This window comes from Oncorhynchus kisutch, linkage group LG14 (genome assembly GCF_002021735.2).
Source record: "Oncorhynchus kisutch isolate 150728-3 linkage group LG14, Okis_V2, whole genome shotgun sequence".
In the NCBI taxonomy this organism is placed as follows: domain Eukaryota; kingdom Metazoa; phylum Chordata; class Actinopteri; order Salmoniformes; family Salmonidae; genus Oncorhynchus; species Oncorhynchus kisutch.
This window is the reverse complement of record NC_034187.2, coordinates 28,394,988-28,416,504: the sequence shown is the minus strand read 5'-3', so window position 1 is coordinate 28,416,504 and position 21,517 is coordinate 28,394,988. Positions and strand designations below refer to the sequence as shown.

General features: G+C 44.3%; 1 protein-coding gene across 1 annotated transcript; it reads right to left on the bottom strand.

Annotated features, from left to right (window-relative positions):
* Window positions 1-907: 907 nt before the first annotated feature.
* LOC109904041 (protein lin-52 homolog) lies at window positions 908-21,486 on the bottom strand. Its single transcript, XM_020501110.2, has 6 exons — window positions 21,387-21,486; window positions 19,376-19,450; window positions 19,233-19,270; window positions 19,065-19,131; window positions 18,892-18,975; window positions 908-1,513 (listed from the first exon to the last, which is right to left on the bottom strand). Exons 1-6 carry the CDS (start codon window positions 21,403-21,405, stop codon window positions 1,458-1,460), a joined length of 339 nt encoding a protein of 112 aa, XP_020356699.1. The 5' UTR covers window positions 21,406-21,486; the 3' UTR covers window positions 908-1,457.
* Between the last annotated feature and the right edge of the window lie 31 nt (window positions 21,487-21,517).

The following is a 21,517-nucleotide window of genomic DNA, read 5'->3' as shown; positions in this document are numbered from 1 at the left end:
TACATACTCACTTTTTTTTTAAAAATGATGTAAAACTTGTGTTATAAGGTACAGTAGTGGTTACATTTGACAGAAAATAAACACTGTACACTAGACTAGAGCAGATAAATTAAACAGACTACAGGAGACTATAATAAACCCTGATGCAGTGGGGGTAAAATAAGTAGCTTGCCCTCCTCCACCAACTTACATTCCTGCCCATCAGGCCATGCTGTACTTCCACTCCCCACACCCAACCCATCACAGGAATCTCCAGCACACACAGGAAAACACACACGCTGTCTGGGAACGGGGAAATTATATAAATAATCAGTATTTTGCAAGAGGTGAAGCTGGGTACGTGTGAGAGGCAGGGGGTGCAGCCACTTGGGCAGTGGCTGCCTCTGTCCGTGTGACTCGGAAAGACAATTAGGGGCTTATTAGCGGCCTGTGGAGATGTGTAACTTGTGGAGAGTGAGCGCTCCCCAGCGCGGCCAGAGCCCCTGCGACATCTCCAGCCGGGAACAGTCTGAGGCATTGTCTCACCTAATTATGTTGGACGGACTTCTTTTTGTTTCCCATTCAGCATGCCTGTCTGATTTCCTTTTTGCCTGGCCGCTAGCTCCGACGTTGCTGGAAGTGTGCTAATTAGAAAAGAAATGGTCCTAGTAATTATGTCAACTCTCATTAAAAGGGATGACAATGAGAAATATTATTTTTACGCAACGTTTTGTGTAGGGCCTCTACTTCCAATCCTCATTAAATGAAAAAATGCCCTTGTAGCGGGGAAGCACTCTCATGTCACAGCTCCTTACATGTCCAAAGCCAGAGAGGTGCTCTAACAGAGTGTCTATGGAGTGGCACAGGCATGAAGTTATTGCCCTAATTAAAAGTTCAAATCCCCCCAAAAAACTGTTGCATCATGGAACCAGTTTCTAAAGTGAATTTAATTGTATCCTAAACCATTGAAAGATGAAATTGTATCAATAGATGCACACTGAGGGTAATTACCAATTACAAGGACAATTAATAAACATGTTATAGCCTAAAAGAGGGAGCAATTTATTCAATTTTTTAAGGAATTACACAATTTTCTTTGACAAATTGCACTTTTTTTTTTTGAATGCTCCAAATAGAAAAATTATAAATACAGAATATACACATTTCAAAACAGTCCTGCAAGCTAGCTAAACAGGAAAGTAATTCACCATTTCAAATCATTCTAAAAGTAAATGGAACTGCCTTTGAGGACAAAATAAATGTACAGGTCAGAGGGTGAAAAGTGTTGCAGCCCTTTGACTCGAGGGGAACTCCGCAGTGAATGAATTTAGCCCCAGTGTCAATATTCAAATCCAGGGACTTGATGGTGGTAGTAGTAGTATGAGTGTATACATAAAGGCATAGGTCTGACTCCTCTTCTGTCTCAAGTCAGTCGTCTGGGTGTTGTATTACTCTCTGTGCAGACACATCCTGGGTCTTCACTTTTTGGGTCTCTCCAGGATGTTCAGGAACTTTCCCCTGGTCATCTCCCTGGCTAGAGAATGAACAAATGATACGATGTAAATATCAACTGTACATTTCAGAAATCAAGCCTTTTTGAGCACCTCTTACTCAAGGATGCTTGAGGTAACCTACCTAAAAACAATTGATTCATTGAAAGTATTTCCACTGAATTCTGTATAGTAAACTTCTGGGTACACTACAACCTACACAGTGGCAAGAAAAAGTATGAAAACATTTTGGAAATAAACTCAGCAAAAAAAGAAATGCCCTCTCACTGTCAACTGCATTTATTTTCAGCAAACTTGTGTAAATATGTGAAAATATTTGTATGAACATAGCAAGATTCAACAACTGAGACGTAAACTGAACAAGTTCCACAGACATGTGACTAACAGAAATGTAATAATGTGTCCCTGAACAAAGGGGGGGTCAAAATCAAAAGTAACAGTATCTGGTGTATCCATCAGGTCCCAGATTGAGATCCGGGCTCTTCGCTGGCTATGGCAGAACACTGACATTCCTGCCTTGCAGGAAATCACGCACAGAACGAGTAGTATGGCTGGTGGCATTGTCATGCTGGACGGTCATGTCAGGATGAGCCTGCAGGAAGGCCACCACATGAGGCAGGAGGATGTCTTCCCTGTAATGCACAGCGTTGAGATTGCCTGCAATGACAACAAGCTCAGTCCGATGATGCTGTGACACACCGCCCCAGACCATGACGGACCCTCCACCTCCAAATCGATCCTGCTCCAGAGTACAGGCCTCGGTGTAAAGCTCATTCCATCGACAATAAACGCGAATCCGACCATCACCCCTGGTGAGACAAAACCACGACTCGTCAATGAAGAGCACTTTTTGCCAGTCCTGTCTGGTGGGTTTGTGCCCATAGGCAACGTTGTTCCCGGTGATGTCTGGTGAGGATCTGCCATACAACAGACCTACAAGCCCTCAGTCCAGCCTCTCTCAGCCTATTGCGGACAGTCTGAGCAGGAGGGATTGTGTGTTTCTGGTGTAACTCGGGCAGTTGTTGCTGCCATCCTGTACCTATCCCGCAGGTGTGATGTTCGGATGTACCAATCCTGTGCAGGTGTTGCTACACGTGGTCTGCCACGGCGAGGACGATCAGCTGTCCATCCTGTTTCCCTGTAGCGCTGTCCTAGGCGTCTCACAGTATGGACATTGCAGTTAATTGCCCTGGCCACATCTGCAGTCCTCATGCCTCCTTGCAGCATGCTTAATCCACTTTCATGCAGATGAGCAGGGATCCTGGGCATTTTCCCCCCCAGAGTCAGTAGAAAGGTCTCTTTAGTGTCTTAAGTTTTCATAACTTTGACCTTAATTGCCTTCCGTCTGTAAGCTGTTAGTGTCTTAACGACTGTTCCAGAGGTGCAAGTACATGAATTGTTTATGGTTCATTGAACAAGCATGGGAAACAGTGTTTAAACCCTTTACAATGAAGATCTGTGAAGTTATTTGGATTTTCACGAATTATCTTTAAAGACAGGGTCCTGAAAAAGGGACGTTTCTTTTTTTGCTGAGTTTACCTGGATTTCTGCATAAATTGGTCATAAAATGTCATCTGATCTTCATCTAGGTCACAACAATAGACAAACACAGTCTGCTTAAACTAATAACACACAAACAATTATACGTTTTGATGTCTCTATTGAATAAGCAGCCCCAAACCATGATGCTCCCGCCACCATACTTTACAGTTGAGATGAGGTTTTGATGTTGGTGTGCTGTGCCTTTTTTTTCTCCACACATAGTGTTGTGTGTTCCTTCCAAACAACTCAACTGTAGTTTAATCTGTCCACAGAATATTTTGCCAGTAGCACTGTGGAACATCCAGGTGCACTTTTTCAAACTTGCAGAAATGTTTGTTTTTGGACAGCAGTGGTTTCTTCTGTGGTGTCCTCCCATGAACACCATTCTTGTTTAGTGTTTTATGTATCGAAGACTTGTCAACAGAGATGTTAGCATGTTCCAGAGATTTCTGTAAGTCTTTAGCTGACACTCTAGGATTCTTCTTAACCTCATTGAACATTCTGCACTGTGCTCTTGCAGTCATCTTTGCAGGACGGCCACTCCTAGGGAGAGTAGCAACAGTGCTGAACTTTCTCCATTTATAGACAATTTGTCATACTGTGGACTGATGCACATCAAGGCTTTTAGAGATACTTTTATAACCTTTTGCAGCTTTATGCAAGTCATCAATTCTTAAGCTTAGGTCTTCTGAGATCTCTTTTGTTCAAGGCATGGTTCACATCAGGCAATGCTTCTTGTATATAGCAAACTCATATTTTGTGAGGGTTTTTTATAGGGCAAGGCACCTCTAACCAACATCTCCAATCTCATCTCATTGACTGGACTCCAGGTTAGCTGACTCCTGACTCCAATTAGCTTTTGGAGAAGTCATTAGCCTAGGGGTTTACATACTTTTCCCAACCTACACTGTGAATGTTTAAATAATGTATTCACTATAGACAAGAATAATACAATAATTTGTGTGTTATTAGTTTAAGCACACTATGTTTGTCTATTATTGTGACTTAGATGAAGATTTGATGACCAATTTATGCAGATATCCAGGTAATTCCAAAGGGTTCACATAAATGTATTGCCACTGTATGCTGTCAAAACTTATGCTTCAACCATGGATTTAGACTCAAACAAGCTACAGCACTACATCACCCAGTCCCTCACTTCAGAGCAGAATCACTTATCAATGCAAAGCATGCATTTCATCTGTGAAACATCTAACGGGGAGGTAATTTATACAAACATCTGTTCATTCTGGACACGGAAAACAACATAAGACGCAAACTAGCTACTAAAGAGACACACACCCCTTGTGATTGCCTTATCAAGGCAGCCAGATACATGTATTCAAGCATCTCAGTATGTGCATGTATAACTGTGTTAAAGAAAAAGATGGGGGGAGTGAAAGGGGGATGTTGTCTGAGAGATACCGTTCTCTGGAACGCAAACTAATCAATCCACAACTTTCCATGGTGCCTTATGTCTAAGAGACTATGGCCATAACCACATTTCTTCTCACTGAATACACTTAGCTACCACTGAATGACTGTCGTAAGAACCGAAGTCACTGATCAGATAGCACTCACAACATAAACCATGAAGGTTAGCTAGGAAAGCCCATGAAAATGGGAGATGTCCTGTATGGAGACATAATGAAGAGCACTTGGTGGGGTCTACAAAACAAGCTCTGCACAATAGTTCTGGATCTGTGCCAACCCCATTGCGTCGAAAACAGATTGGCCCCAACTGAACGCCTTGTCACCTAGCTTCTATCTGGTAAGGAGCGTATTCCAGGAGGTTTTCAGTCAACAACAGCCAGGTTGTGTCACAAGGGAAGCTACAGGGATGTTCCTCCAGCATCAGAGCCACCCTGGAGAGGCCTCATCCAGGTCCAGTAATTACACTTTGTTCCTGATAATAGGAGGAGCAGGCTCTTAGCATCAGTACAGAATCAAAGCTCAGGGCCAAGAGGGGAGCTGGGACCACCTCTTCAAACGTACACAAAAACACCAGCTTCATACAGTTGATAAACATACCCACCAGGACACGAAGAGCATTACAGGCCACACTGACAATCACAGAAAGTAAATTCCTTCCTTCTTGTAGATTTTTGGAAAAACATGCATACACATGAGTGTGAGTGTGTCTGACTGTCCCAAGCCTTCCCACCCACACAGAAGGTTTACAGTTGTACAACTGTCTCTCTCTGCTTGTTGAACCAGACACTAGAGCTGATGAGCTGCCTAGGTGTTTGTTGGGCTGTGCAAAGCGGTGAAGAGGTTAGCGGCGCCACGGTGGCTAATGAAAAAGCAGGGTGAATTGTAATTTAGATGAGCCGCCCTCCCTGGAATGATAATGCCCCGGCTGGGCACGGGCCGCTTCACCTTGAGGCGTCCATCATCAGGTTCAACATGATGCTAATTGGATTGGGATTGATTAATTTTGCGCGGTGCTGTGGTCTCTTCGAATAACACTAAACAAAATAATTAGTGCCCCCGGATAGACCGACATACAGGGTCTTAGATGGAATAAAACCATCAGAATCACGTGGGATGTAATGAATTAAGATGACACAAAACTACTGGTGCACAAATATCATTTCCCTATTAGGAGGAGTTGGGTTTAGTGAGCCAAAGGCTATCACAACAGTGCTCTATATATCTAGTTAGACCTATACTCAATCTTGGGGCATGGAGAAAGAGAGATCTACATGTTAAATAGAGAAGGTAGTTACAAGAGCATAATTAAATGTCTGCTTTGACCTTGCATTTGATACTAAATAAAAAGACAAGACTGTAGATAAAACTATAACATAAAATTATGGAATTATCGCTGTATCGCGTTCACAAATACAAATGGCATTCTCTCCAAACTTTATGCTGATGGAGACAGGACCTTTAGAGAATCCTATTGAGTCATTGGTCTCCTAATCACAGGTTTGTCTTTCTGATCTCTCTGCTAAGAGCTCGTTAAATGGACCACTGGTTTCTGGAGAGGCCTGCTAAATGGGACAGACTGGTGTCTCTCCCTCTGTATCTCTCCATCCCCCAGCAATAAAGTAGAGCAGCCTGGTCTGTGGCTGTGCCCCTCACCTCCCCCAGAGACCCCCTCCATCAGGACTCACCCCTCTGAGCCACTCATTAATTAGAGTTCCGTTTAGCCTCCCCCTCTGTCTGACAGATAGAAACTCATACGATTTGCATTGTAAGAGAAAGATTAAAAGTGGGAAGAGAAAGGACCAGCAAGCCAGCCCCCCCAGGCAACTAGACTCACACACACGGACTGAAAGACACCCACATAGATCTCTGTCAATGAGGTCTGCCTCGTGCACACAACAGTCCAGCACCCCCCCCCCCCCACACACACACATGGACATGCCCACACATACATGTTGTTACAGGCCAGGAGTGATCAATACTGATTAGAGGGAGTGAGAGATGTGTTTAGTTGATTAGAAAGGTCAATCCCTAATTCTGTACTTTGTTAATCAGCGACTTGTTACAGCTGCCATTATACTAAATGACACATTTGGCTTATGGATTGTGAGGGCCTTGTCTTAACCCTGTTGATTAGTTGCTCTCTAATTATCATTGAGCCCTGGCTGGTCTGGGGATGATATCACAACCTGATGTACACAGGAAAATACAATTACACAATGTCCCCCTCAACCACATGAATATCCAAAACTGAATACAATATTCGTTCACCGGCACTTCTCAAAATGATACTCTCAAAATGTAAATATATAGCCTAAATGTATGACATCACCTTCCTACCGTTTGGAGTGAGTGATCTGGGTGTCAGTCACATCATCTCATCTCCCCCTGTTCCCCCTCCCATGTGTGGAATGGTAGTAATCATGGTGAGGCCGCTTCACCACTCCAGGCACACGCCAGAGCCAGCCAGACCCCTGTTAGCCCCAGAGACAGATGACCACCTGGGTTAACTGGTGTCCCAGCCTCCAGCCCTGACTGCCCTAATTCACTTTCATTAAGAGTCAAGCATACTAATCTGACCCCCACTGCCCATCTTCAAGTGCCACTCAGCTATTACTGTCTGTAAGCTTTATTTAATGGATTTAACATCCATTCTCACTGCCCACTTCCCCAGGGACTGGAGGCACAGAGATGACACCCCTCCCCCCCACACACACCCCACCTCCTTCAACACATTCATCCCCCCCCATATAACCCCCCGCCTCGCAACACATACACCTGACGCTCATGTTTGTGTTCAAAATTCAATTACCCACTTATTGATACTTCACAGGGATATTTAAGATGCAGACACGACCAGTGATTTCCCAGGGGAGCCACTGGTTCCTCTTTATGTCCCAACTGAGAGAGCGCTCCTCTCCTCCCCCCTCTTCTCTCCCTCCAATGTCTTCCTGCCTGCTGCCTGTGTGCACTGACACACACACACAAGCTTGCGCGCACAAACAAACATCTACACCGCCTCACCCCTGCCACAGCCTATCCCTGCTCAAGAGGTGTCCTTATTAATAGGCAATCAGTCAAAATTCATTCATTAAAAAGCCTAAAAGGTTTTACACCGCCAAAATGATTAGCTGGGAAAGAAAAAAATCCAATGAATTCTTAATGCATTTATGGAAATGAGGTGTCATTTCCGATCTGATCAGGGAGGCGGAAGGCAGGCAGGGCTGAGGAACAGGCGGTGTGTGCAGCTCTCCCTCCCTCTACCATGATACACACATAATACTGATACAGAAGACACAGCTCCATTGCTACCGGGTGATCAGTTGACTTGTTTAGACAATCTTGATGAAACTCAATTATGATTGTTCGTACGATTGCGATTCAGCAACAACTGTTGCTTCATGCTGCAACAGCTACACTAAACCAACAGTCAGGAACCTATTCTGCGATAACCATGCAACACTGGTTTGAGGCTTCTGAAATAACTTGATACATATTTGGCTGAACAAACAAGCTTTTCGGGGACAATTTTCTCATATCAGCGATTTCATCTCTTCAAGCCACACAATATTTCCCCCAAAACATGCATCTCAAATCATACACAAAAAAACAAGTTCCAACACACAATAATAATTTGATACAGAAAACTGATCAACACATACACAGCATCGTTTATGTCCTATTTCAGTTTCCCTTCATGCCAATCCTAACAACTCTCTGGCGAAGGGGAGCTGCCATTCGTCTCCACTATGAGCCCATAAAGCAGGCCGGTGCAGAGAGAAGAGGAGGACAGAGGAGGAGGGTCCCCTGTTCCTCATTCAGAGGCTGTCAGGGAGCAACACTTCATAACGGCCCGCCCCGCGGTCACTCAGGTCGCCCTGGATGGATTGATGGAAGCACATTAGCACCGTGGGCCAGTGTGAATGCAATCATATTCAGCAGCACAGGCCTGTTTATAGGCAGGAGATTGATGCTGAGGAGGAGAGGAGGCTGTGAATGCTGGGCCATTAAGAGCTGTCTGCGCTGACCTTCAGACTCACCTTCACATAGGCAAGGATGTGGGTGTCATCCTGGTTCTACTCTGGTGGTGGCGGCACAGTGGAGTACATTCCAGCTCTGTGCCACTGCCAGCCAATACTGAGCAGGACTGGTCTTGACTGGCATTCCTTCGTATCAAACCAAACCTGGATGATCATGACAGCCTCATTCTATTTCCAACAATAAATCCATTGCAGGGAATAATCAGGAGGCTCAGTCGGTACAGTTCTTTTCATAATCTAACTGAAGAATTATAAAAAAAATACTATCACTATACTTAATGGTCTCTGCATAGGGCTGCTTTTGCAGTGACGCAAAGGGCTGCCTTTGCAGTGATACAAAGGTATCACTGCATTACCAACGAGCCAAGGCCCAGTCAGTCAGTCAGTCAGTCAGTGGTGGTGGTGATCAGTGAAACCTACAAGTGTGTTAGAGCAGCAGCCTGAGACATGTCCCTCAGGACCACTCTCCTTTCAATTACCTCCAATAACATCACTTATCACAGTAGTCAGTGCTCCCCTAGGACCCAGGGCCTGATGCCGGGCTCAGCGGCCCACGACAGGGGCATTCATCACAGGGTGGGGAAGCAGCTGGGGTCTGGGGAGGAGGCACGCGCCAGGCCCCCGCTGGGACCCACCCGGGCAGCGTCACACAGCCATGGGGAGGTGGAGCCCCCTCCCCAGGGGACAGCCTGCCACACACTTATACTAACACATAGGCATATATAAATACACATCTACACAAAGTGCTGTCCCACATGCCTTCTAGTCTTGGGGTCTATTATCTACAGGCATAATCTGCCTCAATCTCCAAACGTTACGTTGTCATTTCACATTACATTTGGCCCGTCTTCATATTTATATGTTTTAGTCATTTTTTGGGGTAATTTATTCTGAATGGCATCTATAATATTGCCATGGTAGTGTTCAAAGTCCTCCTGAAGGGCTAGGTGAAATCAGTGTCCTCTAGGTGAGAGGTGTCTACCTCTGGCCAGTCCCCTCCCTCCTTGGGCCGCAGGGCGGTGTGTTTTCACTGGCTGATTGTGCTCTTCCCATTAAACAGCCCACAGTTCAATGGGCCACATGTTTAAGGGGGATAGTAAATCCTGTCCCCTGCCTTCATGCTCTCTCTCTCTCTCCACTTCTCTCTCAGGTGGCTTGTTTACGGGGCGCTGAAGAGCGCACAAACATGATGAAAAAGTAGCTGAGATTTACAAGGCCTCCCCTGACAGCGGGAAAAGGAGAAAATTAAACCAGAGCACATTAAAGAGGCTCCAGTACAAGCTGCTCTGAGACCTATAATAACCATCATTGTGTTGCGTCATCCCGAGGTACATGACATGGTTGCAAAAACAACGTCCCTTCCTTTATGGCAGATAACAGCTTTATAAGAACCAGCTACAACACGTTCTTGACTAATAAATACATGGTATGGTAGACAACATGAAGCATTGAATTAAAACTCATTAACAGACCAGTGCATGAAGAGGCCATGAGTCGAGCTGATCTGAAAAATGTAAGGGACATCAGGCCATAAATGCCTGTAAATGAAGATTATCACGTTTGGGTGAGATTGGTCCCACAGACCCTGGATCAGACTGTATGATCAGCCTGTTTCATTTTGTATTTAGCAGCAATAATATGCTAAAATGTGTGTGGTAGACAGAGGATCCTGACCTGTAAATATGAGCCTGAAATAAGCAGATAACACATTTCATCTATGCTGAAGTCAATTACACTAATCTGAGCTTTCATAATGCCTGCGACATAATATGTGGGACATTCGATAGAGCAGTGTCATCCCCACCAAGTCTACACGCATTTTGAGGCAATTCATTGTCATTCAAGCTGTCAAGTCATGCTCTATATCTTGGTGGCAATATTCTGACGTGGCATGCCTCCTTGATCTACTCAAAAGTTGCCATTAAATAAAAATATATTTCTCATTTTTCTGAGTGAGCGGGGCAAAGCCCAGACAAATCATTTTTGGCATAATCCTCTCCAGAATGAGCCTACTTTAATCATCCTGTCTTTATGGAATTTGACAAATCAGCGTGGCGCTCGCTGTGGAGCGGGACGTATCAGCCCTGTACCAACTCTGCATAGCAACATGCTCTACATCTCTCAGGATCGCAAAGAGGGTCAGAGGGTTCTTGGTCCCCATCGTACAATTTTACAGTTTCTGTTTTAAGCATTGTATGGAGACTAAATCCACTCCAGATTTAAGGGAGAACTCCCACCACAAAGCATATATATAGAAATCTGATTGTCAGGGAGTGCGTTACTCTACAACAAGAGCGCAAAACAATTGAAAAGGAAAGTGCAGTCAACATTAAAAGCATGCAGTGTGTCAGAATTTTACAATACTGTTATTTTGGAAGCAACCATATAATTTTGAGAGGAAACATTTCAGTCTGTATCAAATCGCTCTTTCTGGGTTTGTGCATGGTGTGCTTTGTCCACAGTAAGCCAAGTACCCATCTTCCTCTTAGGAAAAATAGGAGCACTTAGCTATATCTCTCTAATCCACATGTTAAGGATTAGGACAACAGATGCAGAAAATATGTCAGACCACATTTTGCATCCATCACATGCTTCAATCGTTGATGTGTTACGCTTATGTGAGACCTTCCCCCACTTCACAAGGCTTCTAAATGCACTCTCGAAATGCTGTTGTTTTACGCTGAATTACCAAGCCATAATCAACACAATGAAAATAATAAATTCATACGTGCAGTGCTCCAACTGTTTTATGCACCCGTTTAGACAACAAGATAGCCTTATACAGTACCAGTCAAAATTTGACACCTTCTCATTAAAGGGTTTTTCTTTATTATTACTATTTTCTACATTGTAGAATAATAGTGAAGACATCAAAACTATGAAATCATGTAAATCACATTTTATTTGTCACATACTCATGGTTAGCAAATGTTAATGCAAGTGTAGCGAAATGCTTGTGCTTCTAGTTCCGACCATGCAGTAATATCTAACAAGTAATCTAACAATTTCACAACAACTAACTTATTCACACAAGTGTAAAGGAATGAATAAGAATATGTACATAAAAATATATGGTTGAGCGATGGCCGAACGGCACAGGCAATATGCAGTAGATGGTATAGAGTACAGTATATACATATGAGATGAGTAATGTAGGGTATGTAAACATATAAAGTGGCATTGTTTAAAGTGTCTAGTGATACATTTATTACATCCAGTTTTTTATTATTAAAGTGGCTAGATTTGAGTCAGTATGTTGGCAGCAGCCACTCAATGTTAGTGGTGGCTGTATAACAGTCTGATGGCCTTGAGATAGAAGCTGTTTTTTAGTCTTGGTCCCAGCTTTGATGCACCTGTACCGACCTCGCCTTCTGGAGGTTAGCGGGGTGAACAGGCAGTGGCTCGGGTGGTTGTTGTCCTTGATGATCTTTTTGGCCTTCCTGTGACATCAGGTGGTGTAGGTGTCCTGGAGGGCAGGTAGTTTGCCCCCAGTGATGCGTTGTGCAGACCTCACTACCCTCTGGAGAGCCTTATGGTTGTGGGCGGAGCAGTTGCCGTTCCAGGCAGTGATACAGCCGGACAGGATGCTCTCGATTGTACATCTGTAAAAGTTTGTGAGTGTTTTTGGTGACAAGACAAATTTCTTCAGCCTCCTGAGGTTGAAGAGGCGCTTCTGCGCCTTCTTCACCACTCTCTGTGGGTGGACCATTTCAGTTTGTCCGTGATGTGTATGCAGAGGAACTTAAAACTTTGCATCTTCTCTACTACTGTACCATCGATGTGGATAGGGGGCTGCTCCCTCTGCTGTTTCCTGAAGTCCACGATCATCTCCTTTGTTTTGTTGACATTGAGTGTGAGGTTATTTTCCTGACACCACACTCAGAGGGCCCTCACCTCCTCCCTGCAGGCCGTCTCGTCGTTGTTGGTAATCAAGACTACCAATGCAGTGTCGTCTGCAAACTTGATGATTGAGTTGGTGTGCATGGCCACGCAGTCATGGGTGAATAGGGAGTACAGGAGAGGGCTGAGAACGCACCCTTGTGAGGCCCCAGTGTTGCGGATCAGCGGGGTGGAGATGTTTCCTACCCTCACCACCTGGGGGCAGCCCGTCAGGAAGTCCAGGTTCTCGAGCTTGATGACGAGTTTGGAGGGTACGATGGTGTTAACTGCTGAGCTGTAGTCGATGAACAGCATTCTTACATAGAAATTCCTCTTGTCCAGATGGGTTAGGGCAGTGTGCAGTGTGATTGCGTCGTCTGTGGACCTATTGGGGCGGTAAGCAAATTGGAGTGGGTCTAGGGTGTCAGGTAGGGTGGAGGTGACATGGTCTTTGACTAGTCTCTCAAAGTATGATGACGGAAGTCAGTGCTACAGGGCGATAGCTAACGTAACTGAGCTTAATGACTTTCTTGGGAACAGGAACAATGGTGTCCCTCTTGAAGCATGTGGGAACAGCAGACTGGGATATGGATTGATTGAATATGTCCGTAAACACACCAATCAGCTGGTCTGCCCATGCTCTGAGGACGCGGCTAGGGATGCCGTCTGGGCCGGCAGCCCTGCGAGGGTTAACACGTTGAAATGTTTTACTCACGTTGGCTGAAGTGAAGTAGAGCCCGCAGGTTTTGTTAGCGGGCCGTGTCAGTGGCACTGTATTGTCCTCAAAGCGAGCAAAGAAGTTGTTTAGTTTGTCTGGGAGCAAGACATCGTGGTGCACGACGGGGCTGGTTTTCTTTTTGTAGTCTGTGATTGACTGTAGACCCTGCCACATACAGTGGGGCAAAAAAGTATTTAGTCAGCCACCAATTGTGCAAGAACTCCCACTTAAAAAGATGAGAGAGGCCTGTAATTTTCATCATAGGTACACTTCAACTATGACAGACAAAATGAGAGAAACAAAACCAGAAAATCACATTGTAGGATTTTTAAATGAATTTATTTGCAAATTATGGTGGAAAATAAGTATTTGGTCACCTACAAACAAGCAAGATTTCTGGCTCTCATAGACCTGTAACTTCTTCTTTAAGAGGCTCCTCTGTCCTCCACTCATTACCTGTATTAATGGCACCTGTTTGAACTTGTTATCAGTATAAAAGACACCTGTCCACAACCTCAAACAGTCCAAACTCCACTATGGCCAAGACCTAAGAGCTGTCAAAGGACACCAGAAACAAAATTGTAGACCTGCACCAGGCTGGGAAGACTGAATCTGCAATAGGTAAGCAGCTTGGTTTGAAGAAATCAACTGTGGGAGCAATTATTAGGAAATGGAAGACATACAAGACCACTGATAATCTCCCTCGATCTGGGGCTCCACGCAAGATCTCACCCTGTGGGGTCAAAATGATCACAAGAACGGCGAGCAAAAATCCCAGAACCACACGGGGGGACCTAGTGAATGACCTGCAGAGAGCTGGGACCAAAGTAACAAAGCCTACCATCAGCAAGGGCATTGAATATGAAACGTGGCTGGGTCTTTCAGCATGACAATGATCCCAAACACACTGCCGGGGAAAAAAGGAATGGCTTCGTAAGAAGCATTTCAACGTCCTGGAGTGGCCTAGCCAGTCTCCAGATCTCAACCCCATAGAAAATCTTTGGAGGGAGTTGAAAGTCCGTGTTTCCCAGCAACAGCCCCAAAACATCACAGCTCTAGAGGAGATCTGCATGGAGGAATGGGCCAAAATACCAGCAACAGTGTGTGAAAACCTTGTGAAGACTTTTGACCTCTGTCATTGCCAACAAAGGGTATATAACAAAGTATTGAGATAAACTTTTGTTCTTGACCAAATACTTATTTTCCACCCTAATTTGCAAATAAATTCATTAAAAATCCTACAATGTGATTTTCTGTTTTTTTTCTTCTCATTTTGTCTGTCATAGTTGAAGTGTACCTATGATGAAAGTTACAGGCCTCTCTCATCTTTTTAAGTAGGAGAACTTGCACAATTGGTGGCTGACTAAATACTTTTTTGCCCCACTGTACCTCTCGTATCTGAGCCGTTGAATTGCAACTCTACCTTGTCTCTATACTGACGCTGAGCTTGTTTGATTGCCTTGCGGAGGGAATAGCTACACTGTTTGTATTCGGTCATGTTTCTGGTCGCCTTGCCATGATTAAAAGCCGTGGTTCGAGCTTTCAGTTTTGTGCGAATGCTGCCATCAATCCACGTTTTCTGATTGGGGAAGGTTTTAACAGTCGCTTGTGGGTACAACATCACCGATGCACTTGCTAATAAACTCACTCACCGAATCAGCGTATTCATCAATGTTATTGTCCGACGCTATGCGGTACATATCCCAGTCCACGTGATCGAAGCAATCTTGAAGCGTAGAATCCGATTGGTCGGACCAGCATTTAACAGACCTGAGCACGGGCAAAACCTGTTTTAGTTTCTGTCTATAGGCTGGGAGCAACAAAATGGAGTCGTGGTCAGATTTTCCAAAAGGAGGGCGGGGGAGGGCTTGTATGCATCGTGGAAGTTAGAATAATAATGATCCAGTGTTTTGCCAGCCCGGGTCACGCATTAGATGTGCTGATAGAATTTAGGGAGCCTTGTTTTCAGATTAGCCTTGTTAAAATCCCCAGCTACAATAAATGCAGCCTCAGGATATGTGGTTTCCACTTTACATAGAGTCCAATGAAGTTCTTTCAGGGCCGTCGATGTGTCTGCTTGGGGGGGAAAAACATGATGGTGATTAGATTCGAAGAGAATTCTCTTGGTAGATAATGCGGTCGGCATTTGATTGTAAGGAATTCTAGGTCAGGTGAACAAAAGGACTTGAGCTCCTGTATGTTGTTATGATCACACACGTCTCGTTAATCATAAGGCATACACCTCCGCCCTTCTTCTTACAAGAGAGATGTTTGTTTCTATCTGCGCGATGCGTGAAGAAACCAGGTGGCTGTACAGAATCTGATAACATATCCCGAGTGAGCCATGTTTCCGTGAAACAAAGAACGTCACAATCTCTGATGTCTCTCTGGAAGGCAACCCTTGCTCGGATTTCGTCTACCTTGTTGTCAAGAGACTGGACATTGGCTAGTAGTATATTCGGGAGCGGTGCACGACGTGCCAGTCTACGGAGCCTGTCCAGAAGACCGCTCCATCTGCGGCGCCGTTATTTTGGGTCGCCAGCTGGGATCTGATCCATTGTCCTGGTGGTGGACCAAACAGAGGTTCCGCTTCGGGAAAGTCGTATTCCTGGTCGTAATGTTGGGGAGTTGACGTTGCTCTTATACCCAATAGTTCTTCCTGGCTGTATGTAATAAAACTTGCGATTTCCTGGGGTAACAATGTAAGAAATAATACATAAACAAAATACTGCATAGTTTCCTAGGAACGTGAAGCGAGGCGGCCATCTCTGTTGGCGCTGGAACCGAACCAAAAAAGTGTTAAACATATCTAAATATATGTTATTTTTTGCCTTGAAGACAGATTTGCACACTCTTGGCATTCTCTCAACCAGCTTTATGAGGTAGTTGCCTGGAATGCATTTCAATTAAAAGGTGTGCATTGTTAAAAGTTCATTTGTGGAATTATTTTCCATCTTAATACATTTGAGCCAATCAGTTGTGTTGTGACAAGGTAGCCCTATTTGGTAAAAGACCAAGTCCACATTACGGCAAGAACAGCTCAAATAAGCAGAGAGAAATGACAGTCCATTATTACTTTAAAGACACGAAGGTCAGTCAATCCGGAACAGTTCAAGAACTTTGAAAGTTTCTTAAATGCAGTTGCAAATTCCATCAAGCGGTATGATGAAACTGCCTCTCATGAGGACCGCGACAGGAAAGGAAGATCCAGAGTTACCTCTGCTGCAGAGGATAAGTTCATTAGAGTTACCAGCCTCAGATTGCATCCCAAATAAATGCTTCACAGAGTTCAAGTAACAGACACATCTCAACATCAACTGTTCAGAAGAGACTGCGTGAATCAGGCCTTCATGGTCGAATTGCTTCAAAGAAACCATTACCAAAGGTCACCGATAAGAAGAAGAAACTTGCTTGGGGCAAGAAACACAAGCAATAGACATTCGACCGGTGGAAAGCTGTTCTTTGGTCTGACGAGTCCAGATGGAGAGACGCAGAGTAGGTGAACGGATGATCTCTGCACGTGTGGTTCCCAACTTGAAGCCTGGAGGTGGTGTGATGGTGCTTTGCTGGTGACACTGTCTGGGATTTATTTTAAATTCAAGGCACACTTAACCAACATGGCTACCACAGCATTCTGCAGCGATACGCCGTCCAATCTGGTTTGCGCTTAGTGGGACTATCATTTGTATTTCAACAGGATAATGACCCAACACACCTCCAGGTTGTGTAAGAGTTATTTGACCAAGAAGGAGAGTGATGGAGTGCTGCATCGGATAACCGGGCCTCCACAATCACCCGAGTATGCCAAGAGTGTGCAAAGCTGTCATCAAGGCAAAGGGTGGCTACTTTGAAGAATCTAAAATATATCTTGATTTGTTTTACACTTTTTTGGTTAATACATGATTCCATGTGTGTTATTTCATAGTGTTGATCTCTTCACTATTATTCCCACAATGTAGGAAAAAAAACATTAATGAGTAGGTGTGTCCAAACTTTTGACTGGTACTGTATATAAATTCAGCAAAAAAAGAAACAGCCTCTCACTGTCAACTGTATTGATTTTCAACAAACTTAACATGTGTAAATATTTGTATGAACATAACAAGATTCAACAACTGAGACATAATAAACTGAACAAGTTCCACAGACATGTGACTAACAGAAATTGAATAATGTGTCCCTGAACAAAGGGGGGGTCAAAATCAAAAGTAACAGTTCTATCTGGTGTGGCCACCAGCTGCATTACTGCAGTGCATCTCCTCCTCATGGACTGCACCAGATTTGCCCGTTCTTGCTGTGAGATGTTACCCCACTCTTCCACCAAGGCACCTGCGAGTTCCCGGACATTTCTGTGTGTGTGTGTGTGTGTGTGTGGGGGGGGGGGGGGGGAATGGCCCTAGCCCTCACCCTCCGATCCAACAGGTCCCAGACGTGATCCGGGCTCTTAGCTGGCCATGGCAGAACACTGACATCCCTGCCTTGCAGGAAATCACGCACAGAAAGAGCAGTATGGCTGGTGGCATTGTCTTGCTGGAGGGTCATGTCAGGATGAGGGAGGAGGATGTCTTCCCTGTAACGCACAGCGTTGAGATTGCCTGCAATGACAACAAGCTCAGTTCGATGATGCTGTGACACACCGCCCCAGACCATGACGGACCCTCCACCTCCAAATCGATCCTGCTCCAGAATACAGGCCTCAGTGTTACTCTATTTCCTTTGACGATAAACGAAAATCCGACCATCAACTCTGGTGAGACAAAACTGCAACTTGTCAGTCAAAGAGCACTTTTTGCCAGTCCTGCCTGGTCCAGCGACGGTGGGTTTGTACCCATAGGTGACGTTGTTGCCGGTGATGTCTGGTGAGGATCTGCCTTACAAGCCCTCAGTCCAGCCTCTCTCAGCTTATTGCAGACAGTCTGAGCACTGATGGAGGGATTGTGTGTTTTTGGTGTAACTCGGGCAGTTGTTGCTGCCATCCTGTACCTATCCCGCAGGTGTGATGTTCAGATGTATCAATCCTGTGCAGGTGTTGCTACACATGGTCTGCCACTGCGAGGACGATCAGCTGTCTATCCTGTCCCCCTGTAGCGCTGTCGTAGGCGTCTCACAGTACGGACATTGCAATTTATTGCCCTGGCCACATCTGCAGTCCTCATGCCTCCCTGCAGCATGCCTAAGGCACGTTCACGTAGATGAGCAGGGAACCTGGGCATCTTTCTGATGGTGTTTTTCAGAGTCAGTAGAAAGGCCTCTTTAGTGTCCTAAGTTTTCATAACTGTGACCTTAATTGCCTACCGTCTATAAGCTGTTAGGGTCTTAACGACCGTTCCACAGGTGCATGTTCATTAATTGTTTATGGTTCATTGAACAAGCATGGGAAACAGTGTTAAAAACCTTTACAATGAAGATCTGTGAAGTTATTTGTATTTCTACGAATTATCTTTGAAAGACAGGGTCCTGAAAAAGGGACGTTTCTTTTTTTGCTGAGTTTATATAGTCTATTTACAATCTATTGATGTCTTATTCATAACAAAAATATTCAGAAAGATTGAATTAGAAATACATTGAATCTTACTAAGAGGTGTCTGTTGCGTGAAATATAAATGAGTAGAATTACTATCACCAAATACTTGAGATGTTCCTTGACTGTTCAGACATAAATTAGCCATAAGGCTAGCAGCACCATCCAGAGGTAGTGTACGGAATGACAACCTAGACCAAATAAGTGGTGAGTGCTGGTGTCGTTCTTGTGTGTGTTGTTCATGTGTGTGTTTCTCAGGTAAATACTTACACTCCTCAAGGCCCAGCTGGTAGGCCAAGTTCTGTAGCCCTTTGACCTTCTCCATCAGGTTGGCTGTGGTCAGGCTCCCCAGCTCTGTTGGAGGAATACAGTTAGTCAAAACATTGCCTACCTGTGAAAAGACTACCCTCAACAGTGTACCATATGATGCTACTGTAACTTACCTTTTAACATTTCAATGTCCTCACTCTCCAGTTCAGCCATCCATTTGGGCGGAGAATTGGTAATTGGCTGCAATGCAAAACAAGTAAATAAGATTGTACATTCTCTCTGCCATGTAGGTCAATTCATTTATCAATGCTATAGATCTTTTATTTTATTTTTTTACTTACATTTTTGCATGATGCAGCAAAATCTGCGACTCCTGGCACTGTGTGAGGGATGACAGCATGAAACAGGCAAACCAATCAAAACCAGGAATGAGTAAATTGCAATGATAGTCTTTATGAGGATAACACAGAGAAGACACACTTACATTGCTCTGGCCATAGGTCAGGAGATGCTCTATCCAGCTTCTCAAAACTCAGCAGAGATGATTCAAAATCATCACCTTACAAAGTTGAAATGGAGATTTTAGTCATCATCAACAGATTGAACACTATTAAATATGAAAGTGTGCTGTACAAACTAAGTCAGAGCTTGCTAGCTACATCAACAGGGCTCATCTACAGTACCTTGCTAGTGGTAATTGGATTTGAATTGAAAATAATGTTATGAAAGGGGTTATGATCCTTTCTTCTCAATATACAGTGAGATTACATGTAGACTATTGCTTAAGGAACTAACGTTCACTAGTAGCTACCTAGTACCATAGTTAGACAGCTAGCTAGAAATATAGTTATTGTCAGATGTTTCACAGTATGGATGTTATTTACTGTATTTCTAACATTAAATAGCTAGCTATCAGTTATTTTTCACCCATCCCTTATGTCACAACGCATTAGCTAGTTGGCTACGTTAACATTAGTTCACATGAATTAGTTAGAGCTACTGTTCCCTTTGCTGGCCACCTAGCTAGGTCAGTGTCCATTAAAATGCACTTCAATTTATTGTTAAGTTGGATAGGCCTAGCTAGCTAATGGTTGACAACCGGCATAGCTACACTACATGGCCAAAATGTTTGTATACACTTGCTTGTCGAACATCTCATTCCAAAATCATGGGCATTAATTTGGAGTTTGTCCCCACTTTGATGCTAGAACAGCCTCCAGTCTTCTGGGAAGGCTTTCCACTAGATGTTGGAACATCGCTGCGGGGACTTGCTTCCATTCAGCCACAAGAGCATTACTGATGTTTGGCGATTAGGCCTGGCTCACAGTCGGGATTCCAATTCATTCCAAACGTGCTAGATGGAGTTGAGGTCAGGGCTCTGTGGAGGCCAGTCAAGTTCTTCCACACCGATCTCGTCAAACCACTTCTGTATGGACCTCGCTTTGTGCACAGGGGCATTGTCATGCTAAAACAGGATAGGGGCATTCCCCAAACTGTTGCCACAAAGTTGGAAGCATATAATCATCTAGAATGTCATTGTATGCTGTAGCGTTAAGATTTCCCTTCACTGGAACTAAGGAGCTGAGCCAGAACCATGAAAAACAGCCCCAGACCATTATTCCTCCTCCACCAAACTATACAGTTGGCACTATGCATTCGGGAAGGTAGCGTTCTCCTGGCATCCTTCAAACCCAGATTAGTCTGTTGGACCGTCAGATGGTGAAGCGCGATTCATCACTCCAGATAGTCCTATGGCAGCGAGCTTTACGCCACTCCAGCCGACGCTTGGCATTGGGATCTTAGGCTTGTGTGCGGCTGCTCAGCCATGGAAACCCATTTCATGGAGCTCCCGATTATTTTTTTAACGCTCTACGCACTTCAGCACTCACGTTCTGTGAACTTGTGTGGCCTACCACTTTGTGGCTGAGCCTTTGTTGCGCCTAGTTTCCACTTTACATTAACAGCACTTACAGTTGACTGGGGCAGCTATAGCAGTGCAGGGCAGAAACTTGAAAAAAGGACTTGTTGGAAAGGTGGCATCCTATGACGGTGCCACATTGCAAGTCACTGAGCTCTTCAGTGACGCCATTCTGACAATGTTTGTCTATGGGGATCGCAAGGTTGTGTGCTCGATTTTATACACCTGTCAGCAACGGGTGTGGCTGAAATAGCCGAATCCAGTAATTTGAAGGTCCACATAATTGTGTATATATAGTGTACCTTACCCAGTAGCTAGCTAACTAGCTCGTTAACTGTTAGCTACAGTAGCTAACTAATGTAAGCGGTCTTGTTATTTTGGTTTGGCAGACAAAACACTTGTGTGAGCAAAGCCTGGTAAAAACAAAACGTGATGCATTATTTGTACAAAATATAAACTTTTATCAACTCCGAATGTTTCAGCAAATAGATATAGGAAACATACACGTTGAATTAGCACCTCGCTCTCAAAATGTACATTTATACACCCAACAACAGAGTAAAGAATTAGAATTTACCTCCATTTGGAGACGCCATCTTTCGATCCACACACGTGATATAATGCAACCAATGGGTTGACGTGTCTGCACCAAGCTGCACTGCAAACTTCTGTCAACAGGTGGCACATGTATCACAGTGCCACACAAAT

Coding starts and splice junctions, on each gene's coding strand:
- LOC109904041 (XM_020501110.2), bottom strand. Junction 19,132..19,232: donor TTGCTGCATCATGCAAAAAT/GTAAGTAAAAAA, acceptor TTTGCATTGCAG/CCAATTACCAATTCTCCGCC. Junction 1,514..18,891: donor CCAGCTGGGCCTTGAGGAGT/GTAAGTATTTAC, acceptor TTCATTCTCTAG/CCAGGGAGATGACCAGGGGA.